General features: G+C 38.2%; 1 protein-coding gene across 1 annotated transcript; it reads right to left on the bottom strand.

Annotated features, from left to right (window-relative positions):
* Positions 1–10,724: 10,724 nt before the first annotated feature.
* Positions 10,725–13,305, bottom strand: LOC142547291 (galactan beta-1,4-galactosyltransferase GALS1-like). Its single transcript, XM_075655499.1, has 2 exons — positions 12,060–13,305; positions 10,725–11,181 (listed from the first exon to the last, which is right to left on the bottom strand). Exons 1-2 carry the CDS (start codon positions 13,166–13,168, stop codon positions 10,812–10,814), a joined length of 1,479 nt encoding a protein of 492 aa, XP_075511614.1. The 5' UTR covers positions 13,169–13,305; the 3' UTR covers positions 10,725–10,811.
* Positions 13,306–20,561: the final 7,256 nt, after the last annotated feature.

The following is a 20,561-nucleotide window of genomic DNA, read 5'->3' as shown; positions in this document are numbered from 1 at the left end:
TTTATTTACAAATGTTTCATCATTATTTACAAACAAGTTCAGCACAAAATGGCTTAAAAGCCTATTCCTCTCATATTCAACGGAACTTCTTATAAATTAATATGACAGATTCAAACAAAGTGGCCATCTAGCCTACTCTATACTAAACTCCTTCGCATCCAGCTTCATGAACCCTTTGTCTCCGACATCCCTACCCAAATACTGGGATAATAGTGCTTAAAATACTTGTCATTAATGCAACTTCTATGTGGCTCCCCATCCAGACTTGCCAACCAATATGCGTTTCTATCTAAAACTCGATGAACTTTTAATGGCACTTCCCAGTTGGGCGACCATTTGCCGAGTTCTCTGTCTTTGGACCCAAGGGGTAAGATCACCTTCCAAACCACGTCTCCCTCCTCGAATATTTTATTATTCACACGTTTATTGTAACTCCTGGCCACCTTGGATTTCTGAAGCATCAAAGCATTATACGTTTGCATTCTCAGCTCATCCAAATCCTCAAGTTCCATGATAATAGCTTTCGTGTAGAGCTCTGGTTCCAATTCATTTTGCTTCATCACTCTCAAAGAAAGGATCACTACCTCCATAGGCAATATTGCGTCGTGTCCATAAGTCAAGGTGAAAGGGCTTAGACCAGTAGCACTTCTCTTTGATGTTCGATAAGCCCACAAAGTTTCTGATAATAGCCGGTGCCAATCTCGGGGGTTATCCTCCATCATCTTCTTCAACATCTTGATTAGTACTTGGTTTGAAGCTTCAGCTTGACCGTTGGATTGGGGATAATGAGGTGAAGAATTAATCAACTGGATCCCGTATTCCTCAGCAAATTCCTTCATTTCTGACCCCACAAACATAGTTCCTTGGTCGGTTGTGATCGATTGCGGGATCCCAAATCTATGAATAATATGCTCCTTCAAAAATGTAACATCTCTCTGCTCTACCTTATTCATGGGGAGGGCTTCAACCCACTTGGTGAAGAAATAAGTAGCCACAATTATAAAGGAATTCCCTTTAGATGAAGGAGGATAAATTTTTCCTATCAAATCCATGGCCCACCCCTGAAATGGCCACAGCTTTATGACGGCGTGCATCTCATCAGCTGGTATTCTCTTGATATTCTCGTGTTTTTGGAACTTTTGACACCCTCTCGAATATCTTATACAATCCTTTAGCATCGATGGCCAGTAATGGCCATGTCTGCGGATTAACCACCTCATTTTGATCCGTGACTGGTGTGCCCCACATATTCCTTCATGGACTTGCTGCATTACTCTCATGGTCTCTGAGAAACCCAAACATCGGAACAATAACCCATCATCCCCTATCCTGTACAGTTCATCTTCCATCAAGACATAATGTAGAATTCTCATCTTCAAACCGTAATGCAACTTCTGCTCAGGATTCCTCAATGCGTCTTTTATCTCATCTCTCCAATCTCCGGCGAGTTCAACATCAATATCAAAGGCATCCACTTGTATTCCTCACTGGTGAATAGAAGGATGATTTCTCTTTTGTACCAACAAAAGTTTGTGGGTGAGCTTGGGCGACATCCTCAAGCCAGAAGCAATCTGAGCCAATTCATCAGCTTCCCAATTGTCTTGCCTTGGCACGTGTTGGAACGTCACATCTTCAAAATCATCAAGGAGCTGTGAAGCAGCACTAAAATAAGAGGCCAACGCCAAACTAGAACATTTATATTCCCCTGACATTTGCTTGAGAACCAACTGGGAATCTCCAATAATCAACACATCTTTAGCGCCCAAATCTCGTAAAATTTCTAAACCAATTACTAGTGCTTCATATTCAGCCTGATTATTGGTGCAAGGAAAGTCCAGATTGAATGATAAAGCAGTCTTAACTTCCGCTGGGGATGTTATCACGACTCCCACTCCTGATGCCCTCTCTGTACTGGAACCATCAAACTTCAAAGTCCAGTACTGATTAACATAGAACACTGGGATATCCACTGGTGCACTCCTTGCCACATCAACCATAGGGTGGTCTGCCAGAAAATCAACAACGGCTTGGCCTTTCACCGATTTTTGGGGGCAATAAATCAAGGTGAATTCGGCCAATGCCAGCGACCATTTTCCAATCCTTCCAGTCAACATAGGCCTGTGAAGCATGTAATTGACAAGATCTGTTTGCGAAATCACATAAACTTTTGAATTGATCAGATAATGCCTCAGTTTAGTACATGAATATTATAACGTTAAACACAACTTTTCTATGACTGAATATCTAACCTCCACCTCTGTAAGTGATCGACTCAGATAATAAATGGCCTGATCATGATTCTCTTGGTTATTTTGTGCCAAAAGACATCCAATAGAATCTTGAGCGACCGATATATACAGTTTGAGGGGAAAACCACGCCTTGGGGGCATCAAAACATGAGGTTTAGACAAAAACTCTATTATTTTGTCAAAGACTTCTTGGTGACACTTTTCCCACTTAAATTCTTCTGAGTCTTTCAGCTTTAATAATAAAGAGAATTCTCGAGTTTCACCTGCCAGGTTTGAAATGAATCTTCTTAAATAATTTACCTGACCGAGGAATCTTTGCAGCTCCTTCTTATTCTTCGGTGGCATTGCTGCCATGATAGCTTTAGCCTTATTTTGTCCACCTCTACTCCCCTTTGGTGAACCAAAAACCCAAGGAAATTCCCAACTTGTACACCGAAAGCACATTTCAAAGGATTCAGCTTCAAGTTGTGTTGCCTCATCCTTATAAAATTTTTTCTGAGATGGCCAAGGTGATCTGATGCATTTTTTTTGATTTCACAACAATGTCATCAATATATACCTCTAAACACTGACCGATCATGTCATTAAAAATGGTATTCATGGCCCTTTGGTAAGTTTCTCTCGCGTTTTTTAATCCAAATGGCATAACCAGCCATTCGAACGTACCGATCGCCCCAGGGCATCTAAAAGCTATCTTGGATACATCTTCCTCTACTATTTTTATTTGGTTGTATCCTGAAAATCCGTCCATGAAGGACATCAATTCGTTTTTTACCAATGCATCAACTAACATATCAGCTATTGGCATGACATAAACGCCTTTCGGGGTGGCACAATTCAAATCCCTGAAATCTATGCAAATTTGAAGCTTCCCATTCTTTTTCATAACAGGGACTATGTTTGCAAGCCATTCTGTATATCTTACTGGACGGATGAATTTCGCTTTGAGTAATTTTTTGATTTCTTCTTTTACTCTTGCTTCAATGGCCTTGGACATTCTCCTAGACGGCTGTTGGTATGGTTTAAAACCATCTTTAATTGGTAGCCGATGTTCCACCAATTTAAAGTCTAAACCTGGCATATCTTCATACTCCCACGCGAAACAATCTTTGAATTATATGAGGAGTTTCACAATTTTTCCCTTCGTCTCTTCCTCTACCAAGTCACTGATATATGTCAGTTTAGGGCATTCCACATTCCCTAGATTCACCTCTTTCAAAGGATCCTGAGTCTCTGGCTGTCGATCTTCCATCTGAGCCGGAGCTAAGACTATATCCTCCAATTGTAATTCTGTTTCTTCAGTGTTATCACATTCATCTTCGAATATTATTTTAGTTCCGTCAATGTCCCACAATTCCTGAGACTATACTTCATTCACTAGATGCTGCAATGTGACTTTCCATTCAGAAGTTGCGGCCATTTCCATCTCTTCTTTAGTAAACTTAATCATCGACCTCTTCGATAATAGATTGGACCATGGGTCTAGGAGAGACCATGGCGGTGGGTTTGAGAATTTTTTCAACTGCCTCTCTAACTTTTTTAGTATCCATGTAAATTGCTCATTGCTGTCCATTCACCTTGTAGTCACGAATTTTGATGGGACCGAAGGCTCCATCATAATACCTAGCCTCTACTGCGTTGAAATTAGACTGATACGGCTGTGAATCAGCCTGTACCACTTCCACCTCATCTCCTTTCCACATCAACAGTAACTGGTGCATGGATTATGGTACACAATGATTGGTGTGAATCCAATCTCTCCCTAACAAAGCATGGAAGCTAGCACTGGAATTGACCACGAAAAAGGCTGGCAGCGAGGATCGGGATCCTACAGTAATATTCGTTGGCAATACTCCCAAAGTTTTTGTAGATTGCCCAGTAAAAGCCGCCACAGAGACTTCGGTAGGAATCAAGTCTTCCACATTTTTTTCCAACTTCTGAAGGATTCTATATGGCAAAATATTCACAGCAGACCCATTATCTATCAGCACTCTAGACAACGGCTTTCCATTCACGTGCACTACAATGTAGAGTGGTTTGATATGTTTCGTCATTTCGTTGGTGGGTCGCTTCATTAACACTCTTTTCTCTTCATCGATAAGAACATCGACGCTTTCATTCAAAATATCAGTTTGAATGGATTATGTACCACTTTGATTTCCAGTGAATACATCGGATTCAAACGTTCTTTTGCTATTGAACTCCTCTGGTAGCATTAATGCGCTAGTGGCACATTCAAATGAAATGAGGATCTGTCCCACCCTGAAAGTAGCCTTCTTGACTGGTTCACCGTCTTCCTCTGATAACAAGTCATCACCTTCCTCTTCTTTATCTTCAGTGGCCTTCCTTCCAAATTTCTTCTTCTCTTTGCATGACTCTTCCATCTTCAATCTACGCTCAGCAGTTTTTTCTCTCAACAGACGTTGTTTTTGGGTCCGAGAAAGATGTTTTGGGAATTTTGGATGTTCTACCCGCCTCCATACGCCACCGGGAATTGCTCTAGGAGGAACAACAAAGCGGGATTTCCTTTCATATTTTTTATCGGTGTTCAGAAGAGATGGCCTCTGTATTATCTTCTGAAATGACTGCCGATCACTTCTTCTCTCGCTATTCACCGACCAAGAACATGGGCTCCTTCTGAGGTACTGGTTCTCCGGCCTTTTGGCCATGGATTCCCTGTCATACCTCATATTCCTCCCAGTATAATGCAGACCGCCCCCACTGTAATAGCGATCTTTTCCATGAGCAGCTTCTGTCTTCTTCTCTTTAACCTCAAATATCATTTTTCGAGGCACCCAACACTTCTTTATGGTATGTCTTGGTTTAATGGATATGTCCCCACTCCTATTCCTTCTCCTCTCATTGATTAAAAAACGCAAGTCAGTACTGCTCATGTTCACATTGGTTACCCATGGAAACGGATCTTCATCCACTATCATTGCTTCTTTTTTCTCGGGAAATTTTAGGACTCCCTTGTTGATTCTTTCTTGCAAGAAATTTTTGAAAGCCCAACAAGCATTAGTATTATGGTTGAAGAAATTGTGATACTTACAGTAATCTCTTCCTTTCAACTCCTCCCTAGTGGGCAGCTTGTGATCTGGGGGGAATGTTATAAACTTTTCCTTCACTAAGTGATCGAAAATTTCCTCCGTCTTTGATGCATCGAAAGTATAGGGTGTTTGCACTTGAGGAATTTTTTTCTTGGAGAGTTCTTCACTCTTGCGTTTCAAGAAAGGGACGGTGCGTGATCCGGAATTTGCTACTTCTACCAATGCAACTTCCTCCACTTCCTGGAAATAAGAGCCCACTGTAGACTCTCTTTTATGACTCTCCTCTCGCAACAATTCCTCATACTCTGATACTTTGGCAGCAAGTTCATAAAAATCGCGGAATTCCATCCTTTGGAACTTCTTTCTAAGTTCAAAATCAAGCCCTCGCTGTGCCATCTTCACATATTCTGATTCGGGGAGGAAAACTCGGCATCTGCTTCTTACCTTCTTGAATTTACAAATGAAATCATTAGCAGATTCCCCCGGCTTTTGGACCACCCTTGACAATTCCGCTATACTGATCTCAGATACTGTTCTGAAGAATTGTGTATGGAATTGACGTTCCATATCATGCCAAGTCTTAATAGAGTTTCGAGGTAGCGTTGCATACCACGTGAAAGCAGTGCTAGTCAGAGAATTGAGAAACAGCCGTAATTTGTAATCAGAAAAATTCTCCAAATTTGCTAACTCCCCACACTGAATTGTAAATCTGGCCACATGTTCCACGCTAGATTGACCGTCCTCCCCTGAGTACAATGTGAAGTCTAGAATGCGGTATCCTCTTGGATAAGGGTTGTCACGATCCACAATATCAGGATACGGTTTATGGAATTCTGGTCGGTTGATTGGCCTCAATCATGGGCCATACAACTCTTGAATAACATCATGTACCATCTCAAAGTCTAACATTGGAGTTTGTCGTAACTGGTGACGGGGATAGATTGCCCCCCGAGTGTTGTTCCCCGAGCCTGGCACTGAATATCCACGCTTCCCCCCATCACCATACATCCCTGGATGTAAGTTAGGAGACGTCACAGAGAACATATTACCAGCTATTTGTTTACTGTTACCGCAATTTTGGAATTTCAACCCCAACTCCTCATCCCATTTGTGCGGAGGAGTATATCTTCCTTCCCTGGCAGATTCAGGAATCAGTGCTTCTCCCAAGCGGCGATTTTTCCCTGCTAGAGAAATCCCCGATCCCTGGCCTTGATCTTTAAGCAGTTTAGCGTCAGTTTCTAGAAGTTTATCATTCTCTGATGTAACCACCTCGCCTTTTGCAGACTTTCTTCATTCCTTCACTTCTGCCACAAATTCCATCATGACAGTAGCGAAAACTTGAGTCATTTCTCTGAGATCACTGTGGATATTTTTCTCCATGGTCGACATGAAGTTTGTTGAAGGCCCATCGACACCAGAAACTGCAACTCCTTCCTTCATAGTCTCTTCTTCAAACTGATGTACGAGTCTACTGTTCTGCCCTCTGCATCAGTTTCTTCTTCCTGTGAGCGATGACCTTTCCCCTGTGATGGAGGAATTCCTTCATTCTTCTCAGTACGCTTTGGAGGCATCGAGTCCCACTGGGCGTGCCAATTTGTTTGTCACGAAAATTGCGGGCGTTTCATGCACGTGTTCGTGTCAAAATTGTAGAATAAGCTGACTTATTTATCAAACGTTGCGACTCTCGATTCGATCGTTCGTTCTAATTCCCTCGAAATGACTCCAAAAATATGAACACGGAATTAGGAATATAATGGAATAAAAGGAGGAATCCATAAACAACATCAACATTTATTATGATGTTATAAATTCGAACAAAGCTTTTACATGAAACTTGGATGGACATACTAAAATCTATAGAAGAAGATTGCTGGAAATAAAAATAAACAACAGAACAAATGAGAGAAACTCTGCAGAGCATTGCTATGGAGATTTTGTGTTGATTTGTCGGGGGCCTCTCTGATTCCCTTCCCTCCCATTTTATCACATTCTGCACATCAGTTTCTCCGTTCCACGATCTCCCCACGATCTTCCACGATCTTCCACCGTGGGTAATGGCCGTAACTGGCAACAACGTTCTTTCGCTGGGCCAGCTGCCACTTTAATTGGGCTTTATCCATTGGGCTTTGGCTTGGGCATCAAGGATTTTTGGCTAAACAAACTGCCCCAGCTAATTTGGGTCATTGATCAATCAATTGGGCTAAACAATTATATATTATATTATATTATATTATTAATATAATATAATTTTTAAAAAATTTAAAATTTAGTCGGTGAATGAATTCAGAATTCGTACATCTACATTTACAGCGGAAGAGATAGAGAAATAACAAATAGGGTTTTGATATTTTCTTTTCGATCTTGTGACTTATCGGTTTATCCAATCGACGAACCGACTTCAGTTCTGGAATCGTTGACATGAGGTCTTTGATTTGAGGTATAAGTTTTATAATTTTGGTGATATTTGAAATTCGTCGATTTCTGAATAAATCTGATAAATTGTTAAATCATACAGAAATTGAAGATTGTTGAGTAATGTCTTATTTTAACGAAGAAGAGAATATTATAGTGGTGTTATTTTGAATTATTTCCAATTTATTATAATTATGGATTTTAATCGTTGTATTGAAACTGGAGAGTTGTTTGTCAATTATTTCTGATTATATATTCGAATTCTACGAAGTATAGGCTACATGTTGATATAAAGTTTTCATAGTTTAACAGATGTTGTAAAATTGCCTATTAATTGAAGTTAATTTATTATGGTGATTTGATGTTAGTATTGATAACTAAATACACCGGAATATTAATTGTTTAACGGTGAAGATGTATAATCGAGTTTTGTATTTTTATTAAATTGATTGTTGTTGTGTTATTTGATATTATATATTGAGGCTTTTATGATCGTGTTGATACGGTGACAATGATCTGATAAATGTTGTTGAATTATTTAGATTCATCACAAGCATCGGGATCAAATAAATAGCCAATTTTTATATATACTCGATTATCAGGTACATGTTGACGTACGAGTATATGTTATTATTGTTTAGTATTGATAAATACTATTGTGTTGAACGATGGTAAATCACCAAAATTGGGTGATTTGATATTATATATGTTGTTGTTTATTATTGTTAATGTTGTTGGCTGTCGTTGTTGGGAGACGTCTCGTTGATGTTGTTCGTTCGACGATATGTTGTTTCCAGAGTAGGGGTGCGACGTATCGTTGATGTTGGTCGTTCGACGATATTGTTGTCGTCGGATTAGGGGTGCGACGCATCGTTGATGTTGTTCGATCAACGATACTGCTGTCGCCGGAGTTGAGGTTCGACGTATCTTTGATCTTTTGTTGCATTAGTATGTGAGCGATGTCGTTGATATCATTAGTGGTTTTATTGTCCAGAAACAGCAAAGGGAGTATTTATGTTATGATTTCAGTTATATTTTATGTTGTTATTAATATAACTGTTATGTATTACGATTATGATTGTTGTATATGCTCACCTTTTGGGGGCTGTTTATGTTGGACATGTTACATGACTATGCTGTAAGACGTGATAGAGGTGAAGGGCTAGGTGTCTCGAGTCAAACAGTCATATAGTTGATAGTAGATAGAGTCAGTATAGTTTATTGTCTTATTTGAGTTGTGTGTATGTATTTATTATATTGTTTCTGCTACGCTGATGTAGATAATGTGATGATTGCACTATTTTGTCGTATATGCATTATACTCTTACGTCGTGGAAAAGAAAATTTTATGCATATGACGTCACCTGTTGTATGATTTCGTGACGAGATTTGGGACGCCACAATTGATGTATAATTGTGCATCTCCGTGCTCATACCAATAAAATGTGACTGAACAATTTTTATCCTTATATCATAATTGAATAAAACAGTAAAATATTATTAAAACAAAAATTGTGCTTTTACAAAAGTCAATAAAACTCAAAACACGAAGCTAACTCACTTGACATATATTCTAACAATTATTATATAAAAATATTTGATTAAATTAATGATTCAACAATGAAAGTAAACCTAGATAGATTCTCAGCGGGAAATCAGATTCGAAAGTATAAGTTATAACTGAATCTAGATTATCTGTCTACGAACCAGTATCAGCTTTACTCGAAGAACACACCAGAGACGGTCGTTGCGCCTTATGATTAGTAGGACAAAAACCCAGCGGTATAAATTGTTTTCAAAGATCATTTTGAGAAAAGTCAATAAGGTCTATTTAAGTAATTTGCAAATGTCGGGGCGAATAAACAATTTATACGTTCATATTCTTAATAATGTTAAATAATTATTACTAAGAATATAAATATTATAATGTAATCAAAAAATTTTAAAGATAAATTATTATAATTTTTTTAATACAAGATAATTATTTATTTAATTTAAAAAATTTAAAAAGTTGACAATATCATCATCGTGTTATTAACGTCAGGATGGTTATTCCGTAATTTTTATATCTAATTATAATATAATAACATTATATTAAATTAATTAAACACGAACAAAGTTGAATATATTCTATTGAAAGAAAAAAAAATGAAATGGAGACTGAATGAGACTAAAAGAAGACCTGTAACGAGCGTTTGACAGATAAATCCGCATGGAGCCCATCACCACCTTCATAATTCCAATATACATACAATATAATATATATATATATATTATATTATATTATATTATAAGGCAAATGGCAAGTAGCATTTATTTATTTTTTTATTTTTTTGAAATGAGTAGCATTTTTAATATCATGTAAAATCCAAAACAAAAAACAAAAAACTCACATAAACCTTATGAATAGGGTATAACAATTCAACATTATTGGGTATATGAATAGGGTGAGTTGATATTCTTCGAAGTCGCATGATTCGTTTCTTGGGTGAATTAGCATTTTACTCATTGAAATATTGTGATGGTATGCAGCGAATGTCGATGTTTGTCGTCTTCTCGTTTGAATCTGTATCAATTTGTTCACATTTCTCGATTTAATTTTCATTTTTTACAATGAATAGTGTAGTGTAGCGTAGCTCACCAACTCCTCTAGTACTCGACAGCCAGTTGGACCACCGGCACCGGCACCGGTTGAAATCAAATGCATGCACGTATATGGTCGCTCTCCCACCAAATTAATAATTACTTCTCATAAATCATAATAATGTACAACCATCAAACGTATCATCCCTCACTCTCAATCAATGTTCAATTTTCTATATTTTTAATTTCATCATATTTCTATCGCTTACTTCACTTTCCTCTCAATTTTTTAAACAACGAAAGTGGTGTTGAATTTACCCTATAGCTAAAAGTTGAGGCTGAAGATTTCACACTCCACATCATGTGGAGAAACATAAGGCCAAAGGTCAAAAATAATATAATCATATAGAAAGAGAATTCTAAGGGTTTTTTTTAAAAATTAATTTTTTGGTTCTAAAAAAATTATGCACCACACCTTTTATACATGAAGAGATCATATAAAGCCATAAAACAAATTTCAAGAATGGGGTAGTAACTGGGAAGAAGCAAGACCTCCTCCAATGGTGTTTTTCTCGAATTCTTTGATTACAGGAACCACCGATTTCATATTATCGTCATATACATATGGGATTTTATCGAGCCAAGTCGTCGTGTTCTGGGCTGTGACGGGGAGGATATTCCGGCATAGTTCTTCCTGCACGGTGATCGAGTTGTGGTAGTGATAGTATCTTATTTTGGCCTCCGTGTCGTGTCGTGTCGCACCGACCACGTTCTCGGACATGTGAACACCTGTTGCAAGAGCGTTCTTGGCTTGTATCGCGTACTTGCGATCACGTCTTATTCTGGTTCGGAAGTCTTTGAACACCAGCTTCTCAAAACCCCATTGACTACATATTGCAAGTAACATGACAATTAAAAAGTTGCATAAACTCTATTATATTTATAGATAATTACTATGATTCAATTATGTAACATAATTAAAACTTCCCTCTCATTCATATCAAAACCCTTTTGATCCCTTTCCTCTTGATTTTATCTATAATTTCTAAAATTCATACATAGCGGGGTTTTTTTTTTGGCATATCGTGAACAAAATAAACAGAGACAATTTTACTCTCAAATTATAATATTGATAAAAAAAATATAGCTCAATTATATTATTAGTAAGTCTCTTGGATCTTTATGTGATTCGATGTTTCTATGTATACAATAATAAGTAATAATTTAGACATAAAAAACAATATTGTTTATAAGTGATCAAAATAAAAGATTTGTCTCACAAAATCAAGAGTCACTCGTGATACCATCTCGCGAATTTTGTTCATTATTTATTAATAGAAAACTGAACCCTAAATTTAACTTAGTAGCTAACAAAATTTTAATAAAAAAAATTAAATTAATTCCAATGATTAGCTTTATTTAACCACATGGTAGGAATGACAGCGCAACAATTGATAAGAACCAACAGCTATTACCAAAGAACATGCCAATGCCAATGCCAATGCCAACATGACAAAAAATGGATCATTCTCATGCCAGCAAATTCATACGCACACTAGCTCGTCCAATTCCAGTTATCATCAATAAAAGTATCATTTTCCACCAATTTAGGCAAAATAATCATGTCCCATATCCCATTTCGCCGTGGATCCATAAATTACTTACTATAACAAACATAATAATGTTAAAATGTTGGTGAAATTAAGGAAAAGATTTGAAGTTTAAGTATGAGAATGATCAGATTAGAATCAATAGATTACCGTACCTGGAGTAATCTTGAGTGGAGGAATCATTCAAGCAGAGGACACTGGACATGGCGTTTTGCTCGATGGTGAACTGAGTGGTGTTTGAAAATTCTTTCAAAACAGATTCCAATGTGTTTCCGTTGGGAAGATAAATATACTCATCGACGTCGAAATAGAATGTCCAATTGGCGGCGTACCGGTACCGGTGGAGGCAATCGTTGACAACCAAGAACTGGTTGTAATAGTACCCATCGTACTCCGCTTGAGCCCTGATATCCTGCAGCGTCATCCTCCCAGCTCGGATCCAGGGCTCCAGAACCGCCCTGACCTCGGCCGACACTCCGCCGGCGTCGTGAAATACGAAGTGCGAGCTGGCCCCGAAGAACCAAGCGTGGTAAGCCATCCACTCCCTCACTCTGTGCGCGCTCAGGTTCCCGTACAAGGATGAACCGCAGTAAAGGTAATCGTACTTGTGTGGCGGGTGGTACTTGGACTCGTCGTACGCGCCCGGCGCTTCTTCCAAGGCGGTGAACTTCTCGTACTTACGGGGGGAGCCAGTGTAGTAGGCGTAGAGCAACAGCTTCCCTCCCGTGTTGCCTGCGTTGGGGTTGGATTCGAAGGTGCAGTTCACTACAACAACGGTGTACACGCGGCCGTAGCCCCAGTCGGGGAGAATCTTGAAGGCCTTGGCCCTGACGGAAGCGTTTCCATTGTCAGGGATCCACTCACACTTGTACCACGGACGACCGTAGACATGGATGGGTTTCGAAGCCAGGCCTACCACCGCAAATGTGCGGGATCCGCCGCGGTAGGCACCCATCTGAACGAAGAGAGCCGCCGCGTTGCCGTAGGCTTGGAACGTACGCTTGTTGGGATCGGCGGGGCTCATGAGCTTCTTGTTACCCAGAGGAACTGCAGTAGCGGACCTGATAGGCATCGAAGGCTGGGTGGTAACGGAGCATCGTGAAGGAGGGGAGAGTAGATTCTCGTAGTAAGGCTGAAGGTTGAGAAGCAGCAGGACAAGTGTGAGAGCTAGAAATGTGGCGAGAAGGGGCTTGGTCTCGAAGCAGAGGAAGAGCTTCCCGATGGGATAGGCGGTGGCGGACGGCGGTGTCCCGTCTTTCCTCATTGGAAGCAGATTCGACCGACAGCAGTCTCTCACTAATCAACACCTTTCGACAATTCTGCAAATCCGTTTGACCCACACCTTTTTGTTGCTTTCTTCTCTCTCTCCCTCTCTCGATATGTGTGGAAGGAATATCGAGCGGTGGGTGTATATAAATTATATATATACATAATATAAAAATAAAATATAGAAAAATTTAAAAACATATAAAATTATGGTTAATGTCCTAATGATAATTGGGTGTCACGGCAATGCACAAATCTGAGACATCTCCTTAGGATTTCTTAAGGACATAATCCTAAAAATTAAAGCGAGAAACAAAATCAGTTATTGTACACCCCTTAATTTTAGTAGCATGCAACATAGATTTGTTAATAAATAAATATTGAGAAATGATAATTCAAAAGTGGAGCACAATTATAATTTTATATCTATATTTTCTTATGTAATATTTCTATAAGTATAATATATTCGGAAATTAATAATTGAAATATTGACTTTGTCGTTATGGCAAATTTGATTGTAAAACATGTTATTTAAAGTTTTACTATTGATTTTTTTTTGTTCTCAGTTTAGGTAATTCATTTTAAAGGCACAATTTTAATGTTTTAATGTACTAAATAAAGGAATCGAACTCGGAAAGCCAGCTAATTTGACAGATAATAAGATTATTAGGCTACAAGTCCGATCTCAGTAGTATGTTTTTATAATACTGATTTTGTTAGAATACTAGTGCAAAAGGCAATTTAGTAATAATTATTACTATCTTGTGAGTACTCAGTAGTTGTATTTTTATTTTTATAACTATTTTAAAAAAAATAAAAAAAAATTCGACCCATAACTGATTTTTTTGAATTGAATTAAATTTCATTTATTCAGTCATAATTACTTGACTTATCAATAACCTTTATGGCCTTAAAATACTATAATTTTTAAATATTGGGTTTCTATAAATTCTTTCATAATTTCAATTTTTTCTTCTAACTCAAACGCCAACTTGTAGCTCTGAAGAATTGGGGTCAATAGCCTACATGACGGTGGTTGCTAGACTCCGCTCGCCGCCAAGTTTGAAAAAACTACAATTTGCCAACTAATTTTATAACAAAATCACAAAAACAAAAACCTGTCTGAGATGGTCTCACGGATCGTATTTTGTGAGACGAATATTTTATTTGGGTCATCCATGAAAAAGTATTATTTTTTATACTAATAGTATTAATTTTTATTGTGAATATCGGTAGGGTTGACCCTTTTCACAGATAAAAATTCGTGAAACCGTCTCACAAGAGACATACTCAATCAAAAATATCATGTAGTTTTAACCCACCCTCTAATAATATACGTCGAAAACAAATACCTGACTCTGTGGTTTGACCTTCCCTCTACATCGAGACTAGGGGTGTAAACGAACCGAACACGTTCACGAACTTTTCGAGCCGGTTCGAATAATATTTGATTCGAATTCGAAATTATCGAATTCGAGCCGAACTCGAACATGTTCGAATATTTTTCGAATCGAATTCGAGCTAAAATTATATTGTTCGATTGTTCGCGAACAGCATTATATTTAAAAAATAAATAAAATATTATTAAGTATATATATATATAATATATTATATATAATATTATAATATTTAATATATATAATATTATTCGAGTTCGAATCCGATTCGAACTCGATTCGAACTCGAGCCTTATTTCGAATCGAGTTCGAATCGAAAATAATAAAAGTTCGAGTTTCGAATCGAGCTTCGAATATGTTTATTCGAATTCGAGCTCGAGCTCGAATACTGAAAATTTCATAAAATTCAATTCGATTCGTTTACGGCCCTAATCGAGACACACATTGATGTCCAATTCCTTCAATAAATAAAAAAGAGTTTATTATTTACGTTTGTGATTTGTTAGAAAGTCATTTGGAGAAGAATTGCTGCTTATTGAACTTTCCAAACTCTACGCAATCTGAAAACTTATGGCAAAACTCACTCTGGATCAACTTGCTGGTTTTGGAGTTCTCATTCCTTTATTTCCATATTGATTCACTTATTTAAAAAAAAATACTCCCAAAGTTCCTAATATTGAAAAAGGGCAATGTCGCAAGGAGACATGTGAAAGGACTTCAACACTACTTATGATGGTAAAATAGCCAAAAAGATTATGAAAGATTGAACTATACTTTTTCGGATAATGGTTTCCAACATCGTATTATAATTGAAATGATGAGTCTTAAATCATGCATACTGATGATATCCGGGTGAATCGGGTGAGCTAGGTCGAGACAATCTACCGGATGATTATTTGTGTTTTTGTTTAGGAAAAGTGAGTAAGGAAGAAGATATCTGTGATGAAGATATTTTTCTGGATAGTATGCTGCAACCGTGACCTGCAAACAAGAAAATGAACTCGTGAATGGGTGTCAGAGGAGTGTCTGGCGTCGCCACTCTGATGCTTAAGTCAGCAGGTTGAATGTGAATGATAAGAGCAATATATGTGAAGATATATGTGAGTGCTCCAAGATAACAAATTTTCAGAATCCTTTAAATGAGATGCATACCTGCTATTTATAGGAGAAAATCCCATGATTACATTGTTTTCAGTGCCCAACTGCTAAGTATTGTAAGTCGGCTGCCCACACTCTGCTTCTAATGACTTCTCTGATACGCCAAACCCCTGCAGTTCTGACAGTAATGATTGCCAAGCATAAGGTAGCCCATACTGATGCACTCGAGTGAGGTGCGCTTCTCGAGATAGCCAGGGTAGAGAGCTCCTGGGAGCTTGCATGAGAACCCGGGCGTCTGGTAACCCGGGTAGTAGAAGATGTCCCGGGCATTCGCCTGCCCGGCTGCTGAAGAAATCATCCTGCATGTTGACTCTGATTTGAGCTATCCATTTAATATCCCGGGTCATCCATGACTCGGGCTCTTATAGGAGTATCAACACCCATCCCTTAAATAGTCGAGCTAGAGTCTCAATCGCTGTCATAATGGGGCTTTAGTAGAAAAGATAATAAATCACATATTATAAAAGCATCGGAGGCTTTAAATATCCCAGAGATGGGATGAGGTGCCGGGACCTCAAGTCTCTCGGACTCTAAATAAGATGTCGGGGCTTTATGTCTCCCGGACTTTGAATAAGATGCCGGGGCCTCCTGTCTCCCGGAATTTGAATATTCTCGTCGTTTAGAATTCTCGAGCAGTCGGGCTGATGTCATGATGACGTATGCACTAGAATTCCAGCGGTCCAAAATGTTTCGTATTCTGAGAATGCGATCAGTCTGACACGCTTTGATTTCTGTGCACGTCCTTTCATCTCTCGCGCAATTTCCAAGATTCATCCTGATCGTTCGATTCACCTTTAGATCAACGGTGGAGATCATACCCCACCACCCCCCCCCCCCCCCCCCCCCCCGCCTATATAAAACAACGATCTCTCTTCACTTGTCACTTTACTCATTTCGAAATTTCACAACTCTCTTACATTCTCAGAAGCGCAGCGCTTTTCTCCAACTCCGACGAGCTCGTTTTTACCTCCGATTATTCACGTAAGTTTCTTTTCTATTTTCTTCAAAAAGTCAAACTCTACATCCTCCACTTCTGGTGCGAATGCGCGAGGCTCACCTAGTAACGAGTCCACCGCGATGCGCTCATCTTCTTCCCATTTTTCTGGGTTTTTCAATGCGGTGTAGTGCCCCTATCAATTATGGCAACAGCAGTGTTTGCCTTTAATATTTTCATGGGTCCGTCTGTAATAACGTACCACATGTCATCATCTTGTGCAGCTAGATGAGCCTGCATTCTAATTTTTCTATCATCAAAATACTCTCTGGAGAACATTGGAATTTTGTTGAATGAAGACATGGTAATCAGTTTGTATATGGAATATTCAGGAACAAAATTCAACAGCTCTGATACCACAGATAGGATCAGGTAAAGATGAAAGAGTGTTTAGAAGGGGGGTTAAATAAATACTGACAATTTTCACAACCTTTTCGCTTTTTATGAGTCAGTTAGTGATAAACTGATACTCGGGAATCATGTAACTCGATATCAATCAGTTAACAATAAAATTGCGGAAATAAACTGACTGATAGATAGAATAAAACTGAAATAACAAGAAACAAGATTTTATGGATGTTCGAAGATTTCAAACACTGCTACGTCACCCCTTCTATCACAAAGATAGGATATTCACTAAAAGACTTTGATCGATACAAAGAGTTGTACAGACACACTTCAGTTTTGGACTTAACAATGCCAAACTGAAACTCTTAGTTACGAACTAGTTTACAATACTCAATTGGACTGAAATAATTTAGCACAACTGATCTCTTCAAGATCAAGTATTAAAATAATAACAGTTTGTGCTTGTAACCTCGAATTATAGCCTTGAATACTATGAATGTATACAATAAGCGTGAGCTTTGAAATTTGCAAAGATTTCAGCAGAGTAACAGCTCAGTTGATAGAATAGTATATCAATCGGGTTGATTCACACACACTCTATTTCTCAGCTGCTCTTCTCTGCTATTTATATGATTTGCCTCCGACGTTAATATTGAATACGATTTGAAACTTTCTATCAGTTGTTTCCCATGTCAACATTCTTCTGACAGTCGTACACTGCAGCTTTTACGATCCCACAACTTGTTGCCTTCAGCTTTTGTATAATTATTGGTTGAACGTCCTTTTCCTTAACTGATGATGTGTACTGCTGAAAGATCAGGAACTGATCAGTCAGTTGTCTGCGTAGTTCAATTTGCAAGTCCAGTTGCCTTTGAAAATCTGCGTACTAATATTCAGTTATGAGCAACCGATAGTTTGCGTATTTTAGATCAGTTTCTATCAGTCTTGTCAAACTTCCGAAATTCAGTTTCCAACAGTTCGAATTTTCAAGTTTTGAGAGGGTACAAGCCTATGTGAACCGAGGCCTCGGTTGAGACGCTAGATTAAGCAGTGTTGAAGGATTCTTGGTATGTCATTCTATCAACCCTTTGGTATTGACGTGCTTGTATGCTTGTTTTATAGGTTTATGTTGTACTGTAGTCCCTTGAATAAAACGGGAACAAATCCCCAGCACTATTATATTTTTTTGGCTTTAAAAAAAATTCAAATTTTTTTTTTTATTTTTTAAAACTATTTTTGTCAATTTTTCTTGTATCACTTTTTTGTTATAATATTTCTATATTATTTTTATTATCATATAATAATGCAAAAACCCTTTAGAGTATTCAACTAATTATAGTCAACCTAAAATATTTCGATGGACCCACCCCCCATATATGAGTTTAGATTTCAAGTTAGGCAAAAACTTGTGTGAGACGGTATCACGGGTCGTATTTTGTGAGACAAATATCTTATTTAGATCATCCATGAAAAAAAATTATTTTTTATGCTAAGAGTATTACTTTTTTATTGTGAATATCGGTAGGGTTGACCCATCTCACAGATGAAGATTCGTGAGATCGTCTCACAAGAGACATACTCTTCAAGTTATTGTAATTTTTTAAAAAAATTAAAAAAATATATAGCAGGTCTAACCCAATTTGGACTCACCGTGTTTTGAAGCGGGGTGGGTCGGATCTAGAAGTGAGACGGGTCAGGTTCCAGATTTGGTCAAACTCATCACAAACCTACCCGAGGATCCCCTCTCCATACTTATTCAAACCCAACACTATCGCACTTGTTCTTTGCGGACGACATCCTAGTGTTCTTTAGGGTGACAAGTTAAACATTGCATTGACCAATATGCGAAGGTGTTGGACAGCTGATCAACTTCAAGAAATCAGCTCTCTCCTTTAGCCCAAATACAAATCAAGACGCAGTGGATCACATTAAATCTGTATTCAGGATCCCAGTAGTTCATGGACACGATATTTATCTTGGTCTACCTACATTCTCAATTCGAAATATCGAAATAAAAGAGTACAGTTGGCATATCTTCTAGATAGATTTGTGAGGAAAATTTCTAGCTGGGGTAAAATTTTTCTCGGCAGAAAGAAAAGAGGTCCTCATAAAATCAGTGATATAGGAAATTCCACTTGTGCAATGGTGTGTTTTCGGATTCCAGGATCCACTAGTGGTAGCATTGATGGAGAATGATCAAAGTTTGGTGGGGCTCTCAGGCATCGAAAAAAACTGCATTGGAAAAGGAGTAATAATTTTTTTTACAAGCCGAAATGTCAAGGAGGTATGGGATTTTGAAAGCTCAATATCTTCAATAAATATCTATTTGCGAAGCAAATGTGAAGGATCATTCGAAAACCCCATTCTCTTGTCGGTTGAGTCATTAAAGCTCGATATTTTAAACATGGTGATATTATGCAAGAGACTCTTGGAAGTAATTAATCTTATATTTGGGGAAGTTTATTGGAGGAAGGACTCTAATCGAGGGTAGGTTCTGGCAAGAAAGAATAATTGAAGAGGTGAGAAAGACGATTTCTTCTCATTAAATTCAAAGACTACAGTTACATGTATATATACACAAAGAAGACAAATGAAACAATGACAGCTGTAAATGAATTTGTTATACAGTTGAAACTATCCTAACAAATTCACAAAACGACAAATTTAGTCACACTCCCTCATGTGCACATTGGGCCGCTGATCTCTTTTCATTATCTTTAACTTTCCCCTGCAAGCAGAGCGTGGGAAGAATTTCAACGCGAAGCTTGGTTCTGTGGCGCTGAAAAGAAACAGCAGACAATGGCTTAGTCAATACATCAGGTGCTTGATCCAAAGAAGGAACATGTTGCACTGTCAAGGCTTTGGACAGAATTTTTTCACGAATGAAGTAAAGATCAAGTTCCACATGTTTGGTACGAGAATGTAGAACAGGATTAGCACTTAGTGCAATTGCACTAATGTTATCATACCATAGGATCGGGATACTGGATAAAGAAACACACAACTCTTTGAGAAGTGATTGAATCCAGATTAACTCAGAGGTTGCATTTGCATACTTCGAAATTCTGCTTCTGTGCTGGAACGAGCAACAACCTGTTGCTTCTTTGAACTCTAGCAGATAGGAGAATTACCCAAAAACCAACAAAAGCCAGATGTGGACCTCCGATCATCGGGATCGCTAGCACAATCTGCGTCACAATAACCATGCAAGCCAAGACAAGAAGGAGCAGACAGCTTGATGCCATAATCAAGTGTACCATTTAAGTACCTCAAGATACGTTCCAACGTGAATGTAAAAGAGTATGCATGAATTGACACACCTTATTGACACTGTAGGCAATTTCGGGTCGTGTAATGGTCAAATATATTAAAGCACCCACTGTGCTTCTATAAAACGTAGCATCTTCAAAGAAATCATCACCTCGAGAAGATAGTTTGAGGCAAGATGTCATTGGAGTTGGTAAAGACTTAGCATTATACATCTTTGTTTTTAT

Source organism: Primulina tabacum, chromosome 5 (assembly GCF_025594145.1).
Source record: "Primulina tabacum isolate GXHZ01 chromosome 5, ASM2559414v2, whole genome shotgun sequence".
NCBI lineage: Eukaryota > Viridiplantae > Streptophyta > Magnoliopsida > Lamiales > Gesneriaceae > Primulina > Primulina tabacum.
This window is presented reverse-complemented; position numbering and strand designations above follow the sequence as displayed.

What these genes read in the sequence shown, in the direction of transcription:
- LOC142547291 (XM_075655499.1), bottom strand. Translation starts at nt 13,168, where the DNA reads ATGAGGAAAGACGGGACACCGCCGTCCGCCACCGCCTATCCCATCGGG. An exon ending in TCCACTCAAGATTACTCCAG is followed by an intron (nt 11,182 to 12,059) that starts GTACGGTAATCT and finishes TGCAATATGTAG; the next exon opens with TCAATGGGGTTTTGAGAAGC.